Source organism: Hippocampus zosterae, chromosome 18 (genome assembly GCF_025434085.1).
Source record: "Hippocampus zosterae strain Florida chromosome 18, ASM2543408v3, whole genome shotgun sequence".
Taxonomy (NCBI): Eukaryota; Metazoa; Chordata; class Actinopteri; order Syngnathiformes; family Syngnathidae; genus Hippocampus; species Hippocampus zosterae.
Genome location: NC_067468.1, coordinates 16,870,359 through 16,890,181, shown reverse-complemented (window position 1 = coordinate 16,890,181; position 19,823 = coordinate 16,870,359). Strand labels below are relative to the sequence as shown.

Genomic DNA, 19,823 nt, shown 5'->3' with positions numbered 1-19,823 from the left:
CGTTTTATCTCTGTGCTCACTGAGCTTTTTTTTTTTAATCGCTTCGAACGACAAACCTGCTTGGAACGAGTCTGAACTGGGAAAAGGGGGCTAACCCTAACCCTGCTCCTGATAGTGGCATAACATACGACAACAACTTGACTTTCTCTCGTTGTCTTTATTCCAATGAGAATGCAAGACGCTGACATTGTTGCTCCTCACGATATGCATTTTGAGATTATCTGTGTAAAGTTGCGTCACAGCACAGCGGCGGCCTCGTATTGAAAAAAAAATCCCCAAATGGGTGAATCCCCAGGCACAGGCATTTATTCTTTGTCCTCGGCAAACAGCAACAAATATGACTGCGGGTGACTGATCTCAAATATGACAATCTCCATGTATAGTCATATGTCTGTACGATACTGCCCCCATGTGGACAAGGTGTAAACACCAAAAGGATCAGCACAATGTCTATCGGTGGAAAGATGCGGTCCGCTTCTCGGCGGCAATTCACGTCCTAAATACAGTCAAAAATGCATCAAGTCCTACCCGTTGTTCTTTATGAATTTTAACTTGTTTGATATTCATAACCTAACTCAACTCAACTGTATTTATAGAGCGCTCAAGACAAGGCCCTTGTGGATGAGCACTTGAGGAGTGCAACGAATGGCTAATGCTATGTCAGCTGCCAACCCAGCAGTTAGCATATCACGGCTCACGGTTGTCATTAAACTGAACAGTAACTTCACTTGGGGTTTCAAGATTTAAAAAAAAAACTGAACGAATATTACACTACAAGTTACATACTTTTTATACGTCGGGTAAGTCAGTATCGAATTGGGAAAAGGTGTTATTTTCTCTTCAACGGCTCGGGAGTATTTGGATTCACGGTTAGCACAAGATGCGCGAAGCTGAGGAAGGGATCGAATATCGCTGGTTGACACTTGGGGAGCAAAGTGTGACAGGGGGAGGTTGAAACCTGACCGGTGGGTCAGGCTGCTTGTTCTAAAAGTGAAACTGCAGCCCCTTTCTTTGTCACCCGCCGTGTCAGGAGGGTATAAAAGAGAGGCGGCTGGCTGCAGAGAGCCCTTCCCCGTCTCCGAGAAGACCGAGCGCAACCATGGCACCGGCAGGGACAAAGAAGGTACAAGCAAGCGTCAAATCTTACTTGGTCGCAAGTAGCGGTTCTTGGACTTAGTCCCCTCTGATGTGGACTTTGTGGCTACTCAGGGCATCCTGGAGCGACTGGATGCCGGCGAGGTGGTCATCGGCGATGGCGGCTTCGTCTTCGCCCTGGAGAAGCGAGGCTACGTCAAGGCGGGGCCGTGGACGCCCGAGGCCGCCTGCGAGCACCCCGAAGCCGGTATCCCCTTCGTCTGAAAACGCCCTTTTGAGCGTTTCGTTATGGTTGCGGGAGGAGTTAGTCGTAGTCGCCAACTCGGGAGCCCGCCGGGTCCTTCTCCTTAAGCGCGAACGTGTCCTTGTAGACGGAGGCGAAGCCGTCAATCCAAAATCTTGAACGGCGTTGTCTTTTCACCGCTCTTTCGCAGTGCGGCAGCTGCACAGGGAGTTCCTCAGGGCGGGATCCAACGTCATGCAGACTTTTACCTTCTACGCCAGCGACGACAAGCTGGAGAACAGGGGCCACACCCAGAGCTTCACTGTGAGTGCCGATTCTCTGCCCTCGTGACGGAGGTCGGTTAGCCGAGCGCTCGGCCGATGGAGTCGCATCAGCCGCCGACGCAGGGGGGGGGATAGCATGTCATTTGAAGCCACTCCTTCGCTTTGCTTGACTTTTCCCTGCCTGCAGGGGCAGCAAATCAACGAAGCGGCATGCGACCTGGCCAGACAGGTGGCCGACGAGGGCGACGCCCTGGTGGCGGGCGGCGTGTCTCAGACGCCCTCGTACCTCAGCTGCAAGAGCCAGGACGATGTCAAGGCCATCTTCAAGAAGCAGATGGAAGTTTTTGTGCGCAAGAACGTCGATTTCTTGATCGCTGAGGTATTGAAACGGACGCCGCATCCGGGCCGACGAATGCCTCACCTCAGTACTACGTGGCGGTCGCAGCCTTTACCGGGACATTTGATACCAATTACATTTTTACGAATGATGGGCGGGTATCGCCGTGGGCCGCCACAGGCCTTATTTTAAGCAAGCGGGTGCTTATGGAGGCTGCCGATCCCAACCACCGATACTTGAGGCCCCCAAAAATATAGATCTGCCATACAGTGAGTCCTCCTGAGCCCTAGTTGGCGCTATTCTGTGCCAGTTGGACACGTTATGTTGTGTTTTGTTGCCTGCAGTACTTTGAGCACGTGGAGGAGGCAGAGTGGGCGGTGGAGGTCCTGAAAAGCACGGGCAAGCCGGTGGCGGCCACGCTGTGCATCGGACCCGAGGGCGACCTGAACGGAGTCGGCCCGGGAGAGTGCGCCGCCCGCCTCGTCAGAGCCGGTACGAAAAGGTCACGCCGGAGATATGGCGCGGCGCTTTTCAACCCTCCCCCCGCCTCCCTCGCTCGCAGGTGCGGATATCGTGGGCGTCAACTGCCACTTTGACCCGGCCACTTGCGTGCGCACGGTGGCCATGATGAAGGCGGGCGTGGAGAAGGCCGGCCTGAAGGCGCACTACATGAGCCAGCCGCTCGCCTACCACACGCCCGACTGCAACAAACAGGGATTCATTGACCTGCCCGAGTTCCCCTTCAGTACGTAGCACTCCACAAGTCATCTTTCGTTCCTCGTGATTACAAGGAGGGTGGGGAGGAGGGGGGGGGCAGACTGTTGCATCTGGAATTTCTAGAATAAAAAGAGGGGAAGCCGCTGCGGTAGTAAACACAGCACCTTGAGAAAATTGTCCCCCGCCAGGTCTGGAGCCGAGGATCCTGACCCGCTGGGACATGCAGAAGTACGCCCGGGACGCGTACGCCGCCGGCATCCGTTACATCGGCGGCTGCTGCGGCTTCGAGCCCTACCACGTGCGCGCCCTGGCCGAGGAGCTGGCACCCGAGAGGGGCTTCCTGCCGGCGGGCTCCGACAAGCACGGCCTGTGGGGCGGCGGCCTGGTGATGCACACCAAGCCCTGGTGCAGAGCCAGGTACCATATTATGGCTCCGCGTGGCGCAAACCGGCGCGCCGATTGGAAACGGCATGGCTGCGACTATGGAGATCGCTGCCGTGCGTTGAAAGCAAAACGTGGCTCACCTCATCGTCTTTGCTTCAGGGCCCGCCGGGACTACTGGGAGAAGCTGAAGCCGGCGTCAGGTCGCCCCCTGTGTCCTTCTATGTCGACGCCCGACGGATGGGGGATCACCAAAGGTCACGCCGACCTCATGCAGCAGAAAGAAGCCACCAGCAAGGAGCAGCTCCAGGTTCTGTTCCACAAGGCCGACAAAGGCCAGTGAGAACCAGTCACGTGTGGGAATGTCATTTTTACAACAACATGAAATAGATACAAAACCTTCATTTTCACGTCTTCTGGGTTCTTCTTCGAGGATTTAGTGCGCTTCTTTGTCCCAGCCCGTGGCTCGAACCTAAAATGGGCCCCGCGAAGGAATACAATTCTGACATCTACTGGATATTTGAAAAATTGCCTGAATAGGTACTACTGTACAGTTCTGTACTGTATTTAAGTCTCTTGGGTGACCAGGTCATCATTTCGAGTACGCAGGCTGACCTTGTACAGTACTTGGTAACTTGACTAATCGAGTATTACTTTTAATAACTAGTCTGTCGGCTGACCGGGTACCATTTTAAGTACCTCGAATGACCAAGTACTAATTCTCGTTCGGGCATTTAGAGTACGTTGGCTGGCCAGATAAATGAGTCCTATTACCTACAATATCTGGTAGTACCCAATTGACTTGTGGGGTATTTTTTCTAGTACCTTGGCTGACCAGTTGTTGATTTCGAGTACATTGGCTAACCAGGTACTATTTCTTATGCCTCAGCTGAAATGCTACTTTTTTGTCTAACCTTGACTGTGCGGGTACAATATCTTGTCTCTTGACTGACCAGCTACTATTTTACCAAGAGGTGCTCCATCTTTGATGTTGGCTGTCAAGTGCAGTGACGAATTGAAGAAATATCTAGTCGTGTCAATTGCTTGACAAGTTGCTCCTTGACTGACTGGGTGTTATTTTTAGCATATTATTTGACTGGGTAGTTTTTGTAACTACGTCCCTGGTGGGCCAGGTTCAATTCGAGCCAAAAATAACGTTTGTTCAACAGCTTGCCTTTGGGTGATATATAATTTGATGAGGCGTCACAATTTCTTAAGGTTATTTATTACTGATATACTATTTAGGATAACTATTGACTTTTAAGTCAAGTTTTAGGGCATCGCCATGACATTCTATAATTCAAACCCGGAAGCAACTTCACCATACGTTATGTAAATAAATAGGCATATAGGTATATTGAGCTAGCTAAAGTTACACGTCGAGAAAATGTTTTACAATATCGACTCGTGTAATTAAAGGTTATAAAACAGCTCCCAGGAACTTCGTGCGGAAGAAAAACAACAACATTTTTTGTGTCGAATTCCAAGTCACGGGGAACCAGGTAAGACAAGCGTCGTTTAATATTTACTCTAGTACTGTACCTCAAACCTCTTGTCTTGCCGTAGAAGGCTCTCAGCCGTAAGGCCCGCCTCCTCGGTACCGCAGTCAAATTTGCGCGATGACGTCATGGTTTTTCCCACGTGCAGATGTTTATGCTCCTCGTGCTGGTGAGAGAGAGAGAACAGAAGGGACCAGATTCACATCTGCTTCACTAAACATATGTATTCATTTCATCGCTCATACATAAATGACATCGAATGAGAAGAAATATTCGATGAATGATTGATGTGAATACTGCTTAGTTGCAGCCACTTGTTGGAAGTAAAATGTAAACGTAGTATTTTCCTTCTGGTCACTGAAGGCAGCAGCCCTCCTCCAGTTTTAACACGCACGCGCTCGCTTCGGAAAATACATGTCTGACGGGATTCATTTCTAATACATGTACATTGACTGACGACTAGGTATCACTAGTACCTTGGCGGTCCATGTCTATTCCTAGTACCTTTTTGATGAGGTACTATTTTCTTGTATCTCGTGTGATTGGGTACGAATAGATACAGTACAATAGTAGATGTACAATTTTCTCGTTGGCTCCTGAACGCGGCAGCTCCCCTCCGGATTTCGCGTGCACGCGCTCCGCTTGTAAACACAAACTCACACGTGACGGCGTTGAAGCTGAGGTGATCTGATTCGTCGACGTCGTCGTCACGGACACAACAAAAGAAAACTAACGAGAAAAGGTTCGAAAGAACCCAGCGGACTAAACGGAGCCGGGCGGGCCGAGGGTGTCATGACAGCCGATTGGACGTCCGTCGTTCGGGCCTGCCTTCGTTCCGGGCCGCCGTTGGTTCGCCTGTCCGGCGGATCGTGTCGAGAGCCTTTGTTTCGGCCGCTTGTTTTGTGCTAATCGGCTTGGTAGCTCGTTTCTAATTGTACTTTTCCAGCTACTTAGCATTAGCACTTAGCTTCAACAGCCTGGTAAGCCCCCCCCACCCCCTTGTCCCCCGCGGTAACCGTCCGCCCGTTGTCAAGCTTCGGCTTCGATGTCCTTCGCCATGGAGGACAACCTGGAGTCCGACTGGGTGTCCGTCCGGCCCAAAGCGTTCGACGAGAAAGAACGACACAAATTCGCTTTCATCGTGGCGTGGAACGACATCGACGGAAAGTTCGCCATAACCTGCCACAACCGGACGGTCCAGAAGCGGACCACCTTCCTCGACCCGCTCCTCGACTGGAGCCCGGTCGCGGACGACGGGCTGCCCGTCGCGGCGTCGACGAAAGACGCCGGTCGTCCGGCGAAAGTTCGCCCGAAGGGAAAAGTTGACGGTTGGGATTTCGTGTCGCCCAGGGTCACCGACGTGGAATTCGTGGAACCTGCGGGGGAGCTCAGCCCCCCCGCCGAGGGCCGCGAGGCTGACGGCCGCCAGGATTTCAGCTGGGCCGGCCTCTTCTCGTTCCACGAGCTCCGCGCGGCTCACCTCCAGCTGTGCGCCGTCAACGCCGAGCTGGAGCCCTGCCTGCCGGCCTTCCCCGAGCAGCCGTCCGGCGTGTGGTCGGTGCTGTTCGGCGCCTCGGCCTCCTCGTCGTCGGAGCGGGAGAAGGAGGCGCTGTGCTACCAGCTGCAGGTGTACCTGAGCCACGCTCTGGATACCTGCGGCTGGAAGATCTTCTCGCAGGTGCTCTTCGCCGACAGCGACGACATGGAGGAGTACTACGAGAGTCTGAGCGAGCTACGGAGGAAAGGCTACGAGGACGCCCTGGACCGAGCCAAGAGGCGTTTGCAGGAGGTCAGGGCGCACTAATCGTCAACAACTCGTGTCATGCATGCTTTTGATCACTTTTTAGGATCAGCGCTAGTACCTTCGCTGACCCGCTGCTAGTTTCTCGTGGCTGTCGAGGCACTCGTAGTGACTTGCCCGTACCTTTTAGTACCTTGGTTAGTCGTAGTGCTGTTAAATTCAACTTATCTACTAATTTATCGTACTGAAAGAGAACCTCTTTTGACACGTATCCTTTTCGAGTAACTTGACTATGTTCTATTTGTCAGACCCTATACGATTTCTTAGACACTTGGTTGACGGGCAACTACTTCCTTGGACCAGTCAGTCATTGTACTTAAAACATTTCGCATAAGTCCGGTTGAACAAGGTATCATTTGTACTAGAAGTACTGCTTTGCCTGATTGCGTCTTATTTTCTACTACCTTGGCTTACTGGTACTACTTATAGTAATAGTAATAGTAATAGTAATATAACTTGCTAGTACGTTTCTAGTTGGTTGACTAACCTGATACTATTTCTAGTACCTCAGTTGACTGGGTCCTATATCTGGTACCTTAATTGACCTTGTACCGATACTGAGTACCTTGGGTGGCGTGAGTACAATATCGATCTAGTAAGGGGTCAACTGGGCAACTCCAGTAATAAGAGTACAGCAATAACATTTTTTTTAAAGACCGGTGGAGTCACAGAGAGGCATAGGAACAGAACGTCCTTGGAAGTTTTCAAGGTTCAGTCAACTGCCATCAACTCTGGCTAACAACAAGTAGCAAACCTGCCTGGTGACACATCGTCTTGAGTCTTTTTTTTTCCTAACCTGGCAAACGGGGTGTGTTGTTTCCGTAAAGTCGACTTAAAAAAAAAAAAAACAAAGTGCACCAGCGAGACCGGTCGGCAGCTCCAGTTCTGAGCAAACTGGTCGAGTGCGTCGTGGCTGACGGTTATGCTGCCGCTGCCGCGGCAACGTGGTCCTGTAATTACACGCAGAGCCCTTCTTGCTGCTAAATTCAGCACGTGAGGGCTCCTTGGAAGCCAGCGATGCCCAAAATAAGGCAAGCCTTGGATTCCATTCTGTTTTTCTTGGCTTCAACTCATCAAAAAGGGTCAACGGTTCTCATTTTTAAGCTCGGTGTGAGCGTCAAAATGGGAATCTCACCGCTAATTTCAATTAGCCTGTCTATGGGGTTGCGCATTATTTGTTAGCATTAAACTAGCAGACTTTTTCTATCTTCTATTGACATTTTGATGGTTCGATGTCATTTATTTCTAATTCTAGGCTAGGTGGATGAGTGTCTAGCAACCCCCCCGCCCCCTCCACACACACAGTTTTGAGGTCAGGGGTTCAAATCTGGGGTGCAGCCTCGTAATGCTCGTGCGGGTTTTCATTCGCGACGCCGGCTTCGACCCGAGTGACCATCCTTGACCCGCCTGTCAAGCATTCCCTTTACACCCCCCCCCCCGCCCCCCAACAGACGTGCGCGGGGTGTGTGGTTGCCATGGAGATGGCGCACGGCCGTAAACAGTAGGAGCAGTGTTCACCTCGCTTGAATGGTTGAGTGTGTGAGACCCGGCCCGGCCCGCTCCTCATAAAGGCACCTCTCTTCTATGTCCATAATGGATGCCTTTTTTTTTTTGTGGTAAACTATAACAAGCAGACGCGGTCTAATTTGAAAAAAAAAAGAAAATCAAAATCGCTCCAATCCCAATCATAAATCCAACCCTCTCTAATCTGGGATTAGGGGGAATCTGCGGCCGCCGCTCTTAGCGCATGCAGCTCACCGGGGGCCTCGCTGCTCTTGGTCGTCACCAGACTGGCGGCGAGCGCAAACGGCATTCAGACTGGCCGTTTTTGCGCTCCTCAAACTGTCAGCGGTCAGGAGAAGTCGACAAAAGTGTCTACCTGCCGTCAATTCGTATAAAAGTGTCGGGCCCGAAGCTCATCTCAATTTGCTAAACTGTGGCGTGGTGCCGGCAGGTGTTGGACAAGCACCGGGCCTTGGATAGCATGGTGGAGCTGCTGCGGGTCTACGGGGAGGAGGACCAGGCCTACGGCCAGATGCTGGACGCCGCCACGCAGCTCTACCACTACCTGCTGCAGCCTTTCAGGGACATGAGGGAGCTGGCCATGCTCAGGCGCCAGCAGATTAAGGTGACACGCACACACACACACACGCATGCGCACACACGCACACGCACGCAACCAAAGGCCATCTGTTTGAGGGCTTAGTAGCACTGCCGACTAACTACTTTGTCCTGGAGCAAAGCCCAATACGCACTCGGAGCCGTTTGTATTATTTGGCGGAAAGTAAAGCGCCAGCACCCGCTTGCCGGGCTCTGGCGGCACACCTGTATGCAAATAGCGCCGGGCCTGGCCTGCCCTGGCTCCGCCCCCGGGGGAAATTGACAATGGGGCATTTTGGAGCACTGTCATCTTCAAGGATAATGACAGACAATTTGCTCCGGCATTGCATTTTCCGGCAAGCTGCGCTTGACTTTTGCCCTCAACACAGTGGCAAGTGGGGAGGGCAAGCGTTTGAACGCGATGCAACGCTAACGGCATCAGCGGCGAGCTCTCGCGTAGCGTTCCTGAAAGCCGAAGCGCGAGACGGCTTTTATGGGCCGTTGCGAGCCGGAGGGCCCGCTCGGCGCCTTTCTTCTTTGGCGCTGACTGGATTCATGAGAACTACGATGACTGTGGGACAGATAATCCTTTCGAGAGAACAAAAATTGGGAGATTTGAAATCTGATCTCGACTTCCAAGGGCGTATGATACACAGTACAGTACACAGAGGCCTCTTTGTGCGCTCGTGCACGTTTGCGGCCAGTGATGCAACCCCCCCCCCCTCCTGCATTTCTGCCCTTAACTCGTTCCCGAACGTCGAGCTCCTTTTCCGCCTCACGTGCGCACACACTCGCTGGTTGCGGTACAGCCTGTACGCACATCTGCTTTACATTTGGGCCTCGGCTTCCTCGAGAGCGCGTCGGGCGAGCCGAGCCCTTCCAGAGGGACCGGGGGGGGGGGGTTGGGGGTGGCGGACGTTCCAGCATTTGTTCCTCGAATGGCCTCACTCGTAGAACGACTTTGGCGTACGACCGGGAAGACGCGTGATGCCAAAGCGTGCGAGAGTTGACCGAGAAATCTTGCGACCGTCCACCTCGGCCCCCCTCCCACACTTGCGGCGCCATCTGCTGCTCACGGTGTACATTACATCTCCCTGACTCGTACCCGGCGGGCGATCTCTCTCCGGGGTCAGATCTCGCTGGAGACGGAGCGGCTGGGGCCCCGCCGGGTGGACGGCCTGAGGAGGGAGGACGAGGAGTGGCAGAAGAAAGGGCACGCGGCCGTCCTCGCCGTCCAGGATCTGACCGTCAAGTACTTTGAAACCACCAATCGAGCGCAGAAAGGTAAAGCGCCTCGGCGTCGCCTTGGCATCGCCGTCCGGCACGCCACAAAGCGCCTGTCGCCTGCGTGCGTTCCAGCGCTGTACGAGCGCATGCGCGCCGACCAGCGGCGGCTCGGCAAGTCGGCGTGGGGGGCGGCGGTGGAGCGCATGGAGCGGCTGCAGTACTCCGTCTCCAAAGAAACGCTGCAGCTGATGCGGGCCAAGGAAATCTGCCTCGAACAGAGGAAGCACGGCCTCAAGGAGGAGGTAGAGAGCGAGCACGCACGTGTTTGACGAGGTTGTGTCTAAAAAAATACTTTCCTTCAACCCCCCCGCTGTGTCGATAAGAGCCAGTACTAAAAACGCCTTTTGTATTGCTTTCTGAGCGCATGGTCGTTTGGTAACGCTGGCATAATGCGTCGCCCCCGTCCCTCTGTGATTGTGTGTTGAATGCTTGCCAAGCGAGCGACACCGGGAGTTGGATTTCATTCTTGGTATGACAAATGTGATCCTCACCTGCGCGTGGCTTCTTTTGGGGCAGATGCGAAGTCTGCAAGGCGGCCAGGACGCCATGCTGCACCTGGACCGCTTGGAGGCGCTCTACTACCAACTCCAGCTGCAGCTGTACGACATCCAGGCCGAAGTGCTGCGCTGCGAAGAGCTGCTGCTCACCGCGCAGTTGCAGAGCCTGCGCAGACAGATCACAGGTGAGACCGGCGCCGCTCGGAAAGGGGGGGGCCCACCTTTTTCTTGCTTTGTTTTCCCCACAGAGAGGCAGGACGAGGTGGTGTACTACGATGCCTTTGAGAGCCCGGACGCCATGGAGGGGGCGGAGGACCCGGCCGGACCCCCGCCCGCGCCGCCTCTCCGAGATGACGAAGAACTGGCGAGGCTGCGGCAGAGGACTCGGCAGCTGGAGGCCCGCAGGGGACGCATCACCGCCAAGAAAGTCTACCTCAAAAACAAGAAGGTGACCCGGCCACCGGCGCTTGATTGGCGAGCGAGCAAGCGTTTCCCCCCCCCACCGACGGACCCTCAAACGCCTGAGGAGTCGTCATCTTGTTTTCCTTCCTCTCGCAACAGGAAATCTGCATCTCCAATCATGAGCAGAAAGTCGAAGCGCGTCGGGGCGCCCTCGCCCACAGCGCGTCCCTGCAGGTAGGGCCCGCGACCCCCCGCCCCCCCGGCGGGAGCCGCGCCGGCATCCCAACGTGACGCCGTCTGCTTTTGCGCTGCAGGTGCGCCAAACGGAGGAAGGCGAAGCGGAGCGCAATGCGCGGGTGAGTCTGGAGAGGCAGAAAACTCTGGAGCGACTTCGCAGCCTCAAGCAGGTAACGCGCCGGCGGGCCCTCTTCAAATGACGCCTCGTCTTCTTGCCGCCCCCGCGTGCGATAATCGCCGCGCCCGTTTCCGCTCAGCGTTATCCAGGTCACGTGATGCTCAAGTCCAGTCGCCTGAGGCTGCTTCAGACGCGGCGGCGGGCCAGTCAGGCGGTCGGCGGCCAGACCGAGCGCGTCGCCTCGGACCTGCCGGAACTCGCCGCGCCTCCCGCGGGGGGCGCCGCCGAGTCCTTCCCCGCCGTCCACCCGGACGACCCGGACTCGTCTCCCACCTTCCTCTCCTTGCCGACGACCGTCGTCACCCTGGACGGAGCCCCCGCACCGCCCCCGCCTCCTCCTCTGCCGCCGCCATCCGAAGCGGGCGAGCCGCGTCCGGCGTTGGCGCGGGAGCCCGCCTCGCCCGCCTCGCCCGCCTCCCTCCCCCTGGCTCCCATCTCGCCCCGCTTCTTTGACAGCAGCCAGCTGCTGACGGCCAGGAAGAAACTGAGGAAAACGTCGGCTGAGGACGCTGCGCAGTGGAGAAGAGGTGAGCGAGAGACGCCGTCAACGCGGCCATCGCAAAAACAACACGTCACCGACGAGTTTATAGTTTAGTATAGTGAATATGGAGCTCAGAATGAGCCCATTTTAAGGAGGAAAAAAAAACTTGATCATGCCACAAAGTATAGGACGGTTGATGATGGAATCATGTATTCAGAGGCACACTGGCACGTGGTTGTAAGCAGGCGCCATTTTCCCCCCCCCCCCCCGGTACGGTCAGCGAGCTCCCCGATGGACGAGGTCCTGGCATCGCTGAAGCGCGGCAGCTTCCACCTGCGTAAAGCCGAACTGCGCGTCCTGGCCCCCGACCCGGACGACGACGGCGAGAACATCTTGGCGCAGATCCGGCAGGGCGTGCGTCTCCGGCAGGTGCGCGCGCCGCCCGAGCGCCCGCATCGCGCCGAACGCTTTGCGCATTCGGCCGACGCCCTGACGCAAAGCATCCACGAGGCCCTGCGCAGGATCAAGGAGGCATCGCCCGAGTCCGAGTCGGAGGACGAGGGCCTGCCCTGCACCGATTGGGAGAACTAGAAGCGCCTGATTTTTTTTTTTTTTTCGGGGGAGATTCAATGTGGGTTTTGTACAAGTGGACCACTAAACGCGTTTGTCATCCCTGTACGTTGATGTTTGTCGTCGTACTGTCCGTTCCTTGAAGGAGGTGCGCATGGAAATGCACAAACGAGTATTCCAAGGGTTTTTTTTTTTCATTATTATTTCATCATCTTCTATTACGAAATTCAAAATTTTCTGTCATGTTTTCCCTTTGGTGTCGTGTGGGCTAACGACCTGCGCGACCTCGGAGCCTCCGTCGTCAGCCATGGAAAGCAACAATACGATAGTTCCGGAGCTCCGTTTTTTATTGCCGGCGAGTTTTGGAGCTCAGTTTGGAAGCCCTTGAAAACAACCACACAAGTTCTGGCTCGCCGTTTCAAGATGATGATACATTCTGGAGCTTAGCGTTTTTATCGAGCTAAAGCAACAATATGCAAGTTCCAAGGCTCATTTTGTCAGTCAACTCAACTAAGAATTTGCCACTTCGGGGGTTGATTTGATCAGCTATTTTGGAAGTGATCGCGTGGCCAGGTGTTGAATTTTATCGGCCGTTTAAAGCAACCAGACTTGCGTTCTGGAGCTCAAAATAGTTTCTACCCAACACACTGCCTTGGCCCTCTATGCCGATTACAATGTTTTGTTTTCCGTTTATTCCTGTACCCTGTTATTTTTCTAAGATATATGAAGTGTGCCGTGTGTGCGCGTGACATTTGATTGTTTTTAACATTGATCCCGTGTATGGAATGTGTCAAACGTACTGTTCCAAGCGTGGAGCAACACTAACTCCCGCCGGAAAAGTCGAGGTGGGAGTTAGCTTAGCATTAGCCTCACAGCGCTAACAGAAATGGAAAATGAGAGTAGAAGTTTTGGATTCTTCTTTTTCCCCTGAAAGCTGCTAGTGTGTTGCTCCCCCCCCCCCCCCCCCACCCCCATTTAAAGGAATAAGTCTGCTTTTGTGATGGCTTTTATTTTGAAGTTTGACACAATTTGTACTCGGACCTCGCAACAGACGTGCAATAAGACGCCGCGTGTACACGTCCCAAAAATATATATGTCTGCATGCCGATGTGTATTCAAGTATTTATTGATGCTTCAAACTCAGAAAAAAAAAAGATTTGTATATCTGTTTTTTATGCTCTCCTGACATTCCTCCTTCCTTTTTGCTTTACTTTAAAAATAAATACCAAAAAAAAAAAGGTTGAGTCGTAACTTAATGATCAAGGTTTGTCATTCATTTCAATGGGACATGTGTGGTGTGCCTTTGTGGTGCTTTTCAAAAAGGAAAATGGCACGACTTGGCTGCCAGAAGACGGTGTGGTTGTTTTCGATTCACAAAATGTAATTTTCAATTTCAATAGATACCAAACCAATTCATTGCTACCATTTTTTGCTTGAAAATAATAATTTAAAAAAATATCCTACCTCAATAAATAGTCATTGGTCAACCGACAGCTCCTATCTCAGGGCACCACGTTCCTCTGCCAATGACGGACGGGTGAGCCTGGCTGGGCAAAGTTGTGGGGCGGAAGAGCCTCTTTGTTTTGACGGCTGAAGCACTCTCATGTCACAGCCAAAAGGTAAGCAGAGCTGCAGTGTTGTGTACACAGAGAAGAGCGCCACTAGTACGGGCTTCTGACGATAATGTTGGGCAAAGTTGTTGACGGGTATCAGCAGGCTACTTGCCTCGGGCCTCGACATGCTTCAGAAATGCCGTTTGGGTGGCTTGGCGATGAAACGCGGCACAATCGTTGGCAGCTCTGTTTCTTTGATTCGGCGCTCATTAGACGATGCCACTTGACTTTGCCCAAATATGACACTTTGTTTTTTTCTTCAAATCTTTCAAAGTATTCATACTTGTACGATTACAAAAAAAAAACAATTCTCAAAAATGTGTCCTGTGATTTTTCTTTTTATTTCCAAAAATGCATACATCTCAAATTTAAATCGCCTTTTTACTTTGAAACTCCAAAATGACAATTAGTCAGCATCAGCATTTTAATTCAAATACGTTTGACGACAAGCCCTTAAAGTCGCGAGGTGTTTCTCAGACGTTTTTTTTTTGGCAACTGACTATAAAAGGCAATGCCAGCGAGAAAAAAAAATTGTCGAGGGAAGAGAAAACGTTTGGGAAAGAAAAAAAAAGTGGGTCTAACTAGCTTTAGTTACTTGACAAATAGTTAAAAAATATATTGCCAGTTTGGAAAGAATGATTTCTTCAATTCACTCAAAGGTTTCACCACAGAAGGTGAAAAGCAAAGTACCTGAAAGTGACGAAGCCCGGCCTAAAGCCTCAGCCGCGGCGTCGTCTTTGTATTGCTGCTCGGCGGCTCGCCGTCTCCCTCCCGGGTCCTACGAGAGAACAGCGTACCGTCGTCAAGTCCTCGCACCAATGGCTAAGTCGGCTGATGCCGTTTGTAAAAAGCGAGCCCTCCCGACTTGGATGATTGGATAAGCAAGCAAAACAAAAAAACATGACGGCAGTAAAGGCTTCATGATGATCCCAGCCGTTCACTTGGCTGCTGTAAACAAGCCGAGCGGATGTGGCAAAAAAGGTGAGCGAGTACCATAAATGCGTCAAAAGTTTGTAAACATTGCGGGGACGTGATGGCGGCAGTGAAAAGCGACGCCCACAATTGAACTGCGTTCCAGTGACGTCCCCGGTTGCATCTGAGCCGCAATCGACAACCTCCGTGGTGTATCTGAGGGGCAGTCGAGCGGCAATCGAGCCCCCCCCCCCCTCCCTCCCCAGGTGCACCGGAGGTGCAATCGAGTTGCTTTGCCGGGTGCATCCGAGCTGCGATCGAACGGACCCCACCGGGTGTGCACGAGCTACCATACAGCCGCATCCCAGGTGCGCTTGAGTTGCGACCCAAGTGCATTGGCGGCGCGGGCGAGGTGCACACGTGCCGCAACCCGACGGGCACGGGAGCAGCGCTGGGTGGGCGGCCTTAGCTGCACTCCAGCAGCTTGGCGAGAGCGTCGCGCAGCTGGCTCAGCTCCGAGATCTTGCCGTCGAGCAGCTGCAGCAGCGAGCGCAGACTCTGGCGGAAGACTTCGCGCTCCCGCAGGTTGGCGTTCAGCCGCCGTTCCAGCTCGCCCAGCTGCACCTCCAGCGCCTCGTTACGACGCTCCACTTCCTGGGAAAAGAAGAACAACCCCAAAAACATCAAATGGCAACTTTTGGGACGCAGCAGGGAAGGAATCCGGATTCTTTGACAAGCCGATTTTTGCCGCAGTATTGGATATAGATCGGTAAATACAGATGTGCCGTTTTATTTTGAAAGTGAACAGGAAGTCGACCCACAACGGTTAAAAGTGAACAATTAAAAGGAAGTCAAGCGCTTTCGGGAAGGCCGTGAACTGCAAGCCCGCTCGCTCTTTGCTTTGAATATGAACACAAGTGAAGCATTTAGGTTAGAAGCTGGAAAGGAAGTCAACAACAACAACCATTGAAGATAAAAGCAGGACAGGAAGTGGGCCGTTTTTGGGCGGAAGCTGCCATTCCCATGCTTACCTGTAGCTTATGCGCGAGCGAGTCTCTTTGGGACTGAAAGCGGTTGGCACTCTGCACCTCTGCTTTGAGACACTCCAACTCCTGTCGCCAGAAACAAAGAGCGGCTCGAGCCGAGGTTCCGCTTCAAAAGTCGAGGGGCGACGGCGGCGGCGAACGTACGTCCTCCTTGGCCTTCAGCGCCGCCTCCGTCTCCTCGATGGTGCGGTTCAGCTCCGTTTTTGCCGATCTGGCCGCCGCGCTCTGGCCGCTCACGCACTCCAGCTCCGTCACCTTCCACGCCCGCCAATTAAAACGTCACGAGAAAAACAAAAACGCCGAATACAACAGTGGCAACAATGTAGCATTCGCGCTAGCGGGTCACGAGTTAGCCTGTGGCTACTCAAATTTTTCGGTCCAAGGGGATATGAATACTTTGAGGGAAAAAATGTCCGAACGTGATCTTCCCGCCCCCCGTTTGCGTGCGCGCCTACCCGTTTGTGGAGCCGCTCGGCTTCCTCCTGGTAGGCGGCCAGCTGCTGCTTCCACTGCTTAACGTTGGCCGTGGATTCCAGCAGCGCTGCCGTCAGCTTCGCGTTGTTGCCCTTCAACGCCGCCAACTCCACCTCCAAGTGCTGCCCGATGCCGGAGGAACTACGGCCGTTGGGAAAGAGACCCCGGCCCCGTTAATGGGCGCTCGGCGATCATTACGAACCCCATTTCGGGGTGCATCGCGATATTTCCGGCGGGGTGCGCTCCCTAGCCGCAGCTGTACAATTTGACGCGGCGCCAAAGTGAACTCGGGTGTGAACTAGGCGGGTGAATTTGACGTGCCGTCACCTGTGCGAGACGGGAAGTGCGTTGTGGGAGGGTTCGGCTCGGGCCTCTGCGGGCTGAGGGCTGTCCGCCGCTGCTCTCTCGTCTTCTGCGCCGTTCATGCTCTCGGGCGTCGGCGGCGACGGCAAAGGGCGGCTCGGGGACGCCTGAACAACAATCATTCGCGCCTTCAAAAACAGACACGTGCAAACACATGATTGACGCACAGAAGTGGCGACAGCGGAGGCCCCTTCACCGCGGGTGCACACAGCCTCAAAAAAGAGCACAGAGGTTCGTCCGAGGGAACGTGAGTGCGAGTATCAGAGAGTGACGAGGCCAGTGCGCCGCATAGGACGCGGGGGCGAGGGTTTGGGGACGTCATGTTTGTAAGAGTGAGGAGAAAGGGGTCACCACGGAAGGGGGGCTTCACGGCACATTTACCTTCTTGGACGTGGGCAACACGCTCCTTCGGACAGTGCCGCCCTGCGGAGTTGTCGGGCAGAACAGAGGTGGGGGGTTGGGGGGGGGTTACACTGATGGTAGTTGAAGGCTAGCTTAGTTGCTGGATTGGCCGGTAGCTCAATTGCGCGCGGTTGGTAAATTAATGACAAAATCACTTGTCTGAAGAGTTTGCCGATTGAACGATTTTAGTGGGCAATCAAGTTTTTTCAGTGTGCACGTTGAAACCTGGATGTCATGCGTTTGGACTGAACAAAATCCACCTGCGGGGGTGCGCTGGTGAGCTCCGCCTTCTCCTGCGATTTCTCCTTGGCAAGTCTCGCCGCCTCCTTGAACTCGGCAAACTTTTCCGCAAACTGGGAAAAAAAAACAGAAAAGAACCATCCAACGGGTCGCGCCATACTCGCGGTGAAAACTAACACAACATTCAAAAACCTTGCTCAAGTGGCCCTCGCACGAGAAGCCCAGCCCGTAGACGGTGTTGGCGCGGCTGTCGGCCCACTGGCCGAACTTCTGCGAGGTCTTGGTGAAGGTCATGTTGGGGGTGATGGTGCTGTTGATGACGGCCTGCGGAAGGTTTGACTTCATTTCCAAACACGTTTCGCTCTAACTTCGGCAACTACGCGATTAGGCGCCGACATTGAGTGAGAACAGACCTTGGCGCCTTCCAGGCTGATGATGCGGTAAACGTTCCTGGTGCTGTCAAAAAAGTACGAGACGGTGACGGCGTGTTTGCTGGTGGAAAGCCAGTTCTTCTTGGTGGTCGGGTCGATCTGGAAGATGTGCGCCCGCGTGCTGAAGATGGGCTGCTCACTGCACGGGGACAGACGCCGGTGACTTTTCAAATAATACACGGAATAATGTGAGGGCGTAACTGTTGCTGTTGACCATGTGGGGTCGCCATCCTCACGTTGCACACTAAAATATTGGTGACTTTGAGTGTGTGGGGCTTAAAAGGCGGGGCCTAACAATGATGTGACAAACGGTGTCATATTTCCAGCACGGCCCGGACCCAAAGCGACCTTGGGTTTTCCAAGTAGCCATTGTTCAAAGTTAATCCCTTTTTGTCGCCCAAAATGAAAAGCCACAACGCGATCGGGAAGCCACAGGAATTTGTTGTGGCAAAAGACGTTTTCAAAAGAAGCTGTGTTCCCGGTCACAGTATCACCATCGTAAGAACCTTCCCGTGATTCGGAGTGATTCTATCAATCAAAGCTGTGCACGTGATGGGCTCCTCCCCAGCGTAATTCGAAATAATCTGACTGCAAAACACGCAGCCGTTTTGGCAGCCGTAAACCGGCATGACTGATTTAGATGCTGTGTCGCCATGACAACGAGGCAACAGGCCACGTGACCGCATCTCTCTCACTCTTTCTCTCTCTCGCCTTCCCACAAAAACTCACTCAGCCAGTCTGATGTGATCCGCTATTAGGAGGTGGACTTGTTTAGATGTTATGTACAGTTTAAAAGATTTTATCATGATAATGTAAACCATGTACTGTATGTTTTTCCCCAGACAATATTTTGAAGATAAATGACATTTTATGATTACGAGAATACAAAAAATAAACTTGTGGAAGGTACAACCCCACCGTTAAAAGGAGGTTCACTGAATTGGTCAGAAAAAGAACCAAACTACGGTCTTTTGGGGGAAAAAAACCCCTCAAAAAACAGTCTTTCCAGTGCGGTTCCATCCACACCCCGAACGGCGACAGCGTGTTGCCGAATCGACACGCGACATGATGCTTCAGGCAGTCTGTGTGAGTGGATTTATTGACAGCTGCTGTCCTCGCGAGCGGCTTTAATCTCCTGTGAGCGTTTATTAGCGAGCCAGCGGTGGCTACCCAGCTAGGCGAGGCTAGTAACGGCTATCGGTGCTGCCGCTGGTGAGCGAGCGTTGACGAGCTGACAAGTGCACGCGCAGGACTGTGCCGAGGAGCGCCAAAACAAACCCCGCTGGCGCTTTGGCTTTAGCACCGCACGGCAAATAACAAGCGCAGAACACGTACCCCATGGTTGCTGGTGTAGTCCGATCGGTCCCCAAGACGCTCCCCTCCAGCCGCCGCCCGCCCTCGCTGGTCCTCTCGCTCCTGTCCGCGCTCTCACGATTCACTCCGACATGGCTTGACGCGTTGGCGGCCGTCGGTGCACGCGTGCCCGAAGTGGCATGATGATGATTACCGCGAACGCTCAGCCTCCGCCGCCCGGCTAGCACCTGCTAGCACTCGGCTCGACTCATGAAAGCTCCACTCGGCTCGAAGCAATTACAACTCACTTTTGTTACGAATTGTTGCGAAATGCACTCAAGCGAGGTTATTATTAGTAATGTTTTTTTTAAATGTTTTGTTATTGTAAAATCCCAGTGTAAACTCACTATTATACATCGGTCATTGCTAGCTTCATGGCTAGTGGGTTCCATAAAAGTGGGCAGACGTACGACAGTGGCGTCATCACGTAAAACTTTCACATTTCACGCTATTGGCTGAATGTTACGAGGGGGAGGAGGGAACTTGACAGACATGTATCAGGGTTTGATTTATTAACGCTAACGATTTAAATATATCGATTCGCGTATAAATGTCGCCACTCATATAAAAGCTACATTTAAAATAATGTACAAAGCAGCATATATCCTTATCGACCACTTCTACGTTTGCTACTTAGTGTGCTTTGTTTCATGTTCCAAAACTGGACATGAGTTCCAAATATCGACAAAGCCTTGTTTGCCCTCTGATAAATAGTCCGTTTTCTCTACCACGCCTTGAACCATGCCTTCATCTCCAATGGATTTAAACACAAATTCCTGTACATGAATTCACTGTGAAAGGTCTTGAAAGGTCGGGAAATCGAATTTTCTCAAATTCACACTTTTTAGTTATTGATAAACATAACCATGCTGTAAAAATACGTGTGCATGAATGAAATCA

The 19,823-nt window shown here is 53.0% G+C and overlaps 3 protein-coding genes and 1 long non-coding RNA gene across 7 annotated transcripts; 2 read left to right on the top strand and 2 right to left on the bottom strand.

Annotated features, from left to right (window-relative positions):
- The first annotated feature begins 1,024 nt into the window (after positions 1-1,024).
- On the top strand, positions 1,025-3,441 carry LOC127591563 (betaine--homocysteine S-methyltransferase 1). Its single transcript, XM_052051782.1, has 8 exons — positions 1,025-1,123; positions 1,210-1,342; positions 1,530-1,642; positions 1,790-1,981; positions 2,284-2,431; positions 2,502-2,684; positions 2,845-3,073; positions 3,200-3,441. Exons 1-8 carry the CDS (start codon positions 1,100-1,102, stop codon positions 3,378-3,380), a joined length of 1,203 nt encoding a protein of 400 aa, XP_051907742.1. The 5' UTR covers positions 1,025-1,099; the 3' UTR covers positions 3,381-3,441.
- Positions 3,369-10,326, bottom strand: LOC127591569 (uncharacterized). Of its 2 annotated transcripts, none has more exons than XR_007959908.1 (3): positions 10,216-10,326; positions 4,580-4,702; positions 3,369-3,509 (listed from the first exon to the last, which is right to left on the bottom strand). It is a non-coding gene; the product is annotated as an uncharacterized LOC127591569 (long non-coding RNA). The 2 variants fall into 2 exon arrangements; XR_007959907.1 differs by lacking the exon at positions 10,216-10,326 and adding an exon at positions 5,197-5,313.
- jmy (junction mediating and regulatory protein, p53 cofactor) lies at positions 5,202-13,336 on the top strand. Its single transcript, XM_052051773.1, has 10 exons — positions 5,202-6,325; positions 8,292-8,465; positions 9,571-9,721; positions 9,797-9,966; positions 10,241-10,406; positions 10,470-10,669; positions 10,783-10,857; positions 10,938-11,030; positions 11,118-11,565; positions 11,800-13,336. The coding sequence occupies exons 1-10, from the start codon at positions 5,582-5,584 to the stop codon at positions 12,108-12,110; spliced, it is 2,532 nt and encodes an 843-aa protein (XP_051907733.1). The 5' UTR covers positions 5,202-5,581; the 3' UTR covers positions 12,111-13,336.
- Positions 13,337-14,024: 688 nt separating this feature from the next.
- On the bottom strand, positions 14,025-19,771 carry LOC127591565 (homer protein homolog 1-like). 3 transcript variants are annotated; one of them, XM_052051784.1, is made up of 10 exons: positions 18,906-19,771; positions 17,553-17,709; positions 17,332-17,463; positions 17,160-17,252; positions 16,879-16,920; positions 16,462-16,604; positions 16,116-16,275; positions 15,805-15,915; positions 15,646-15,726; positions 14,025-15,268 (listed from the first exon to the last, which is right to left on the bottom strand). In XM_052051784.1, exons 1-10 carry the CDS (start codon positions 18,908-18,910, stop codon positions 15,080-15,082), a joined length of 1,113 nt encoding a protein of 370 aa, XP_051907744.1. In that variant the 5' UTR covers positions 18,911-19,771; the 3' UTR covers positions 14,025-15,079. The 3 variants fall into 3 exon arrangements, with proteins under 3 accessions (XP_051907744.1, XP_051907745.1, XP_051907746.1); XM_052051785.1 differs by lacking the exon at positions 16,879-16,920 and having other exon boundaries at positions 18,906-19,767; XM_052051786.1 differs by lacking the exons at positions 14,025-15,268; positions 15,646-15,726; positions 15,805-15,915; positions 16,116-16,275; positions 16,879-16,920 and having other exon boundaries at positions 16,458-16,604.
- Positions 19,772-19,823: the final 52 nt, after the last annotated feature.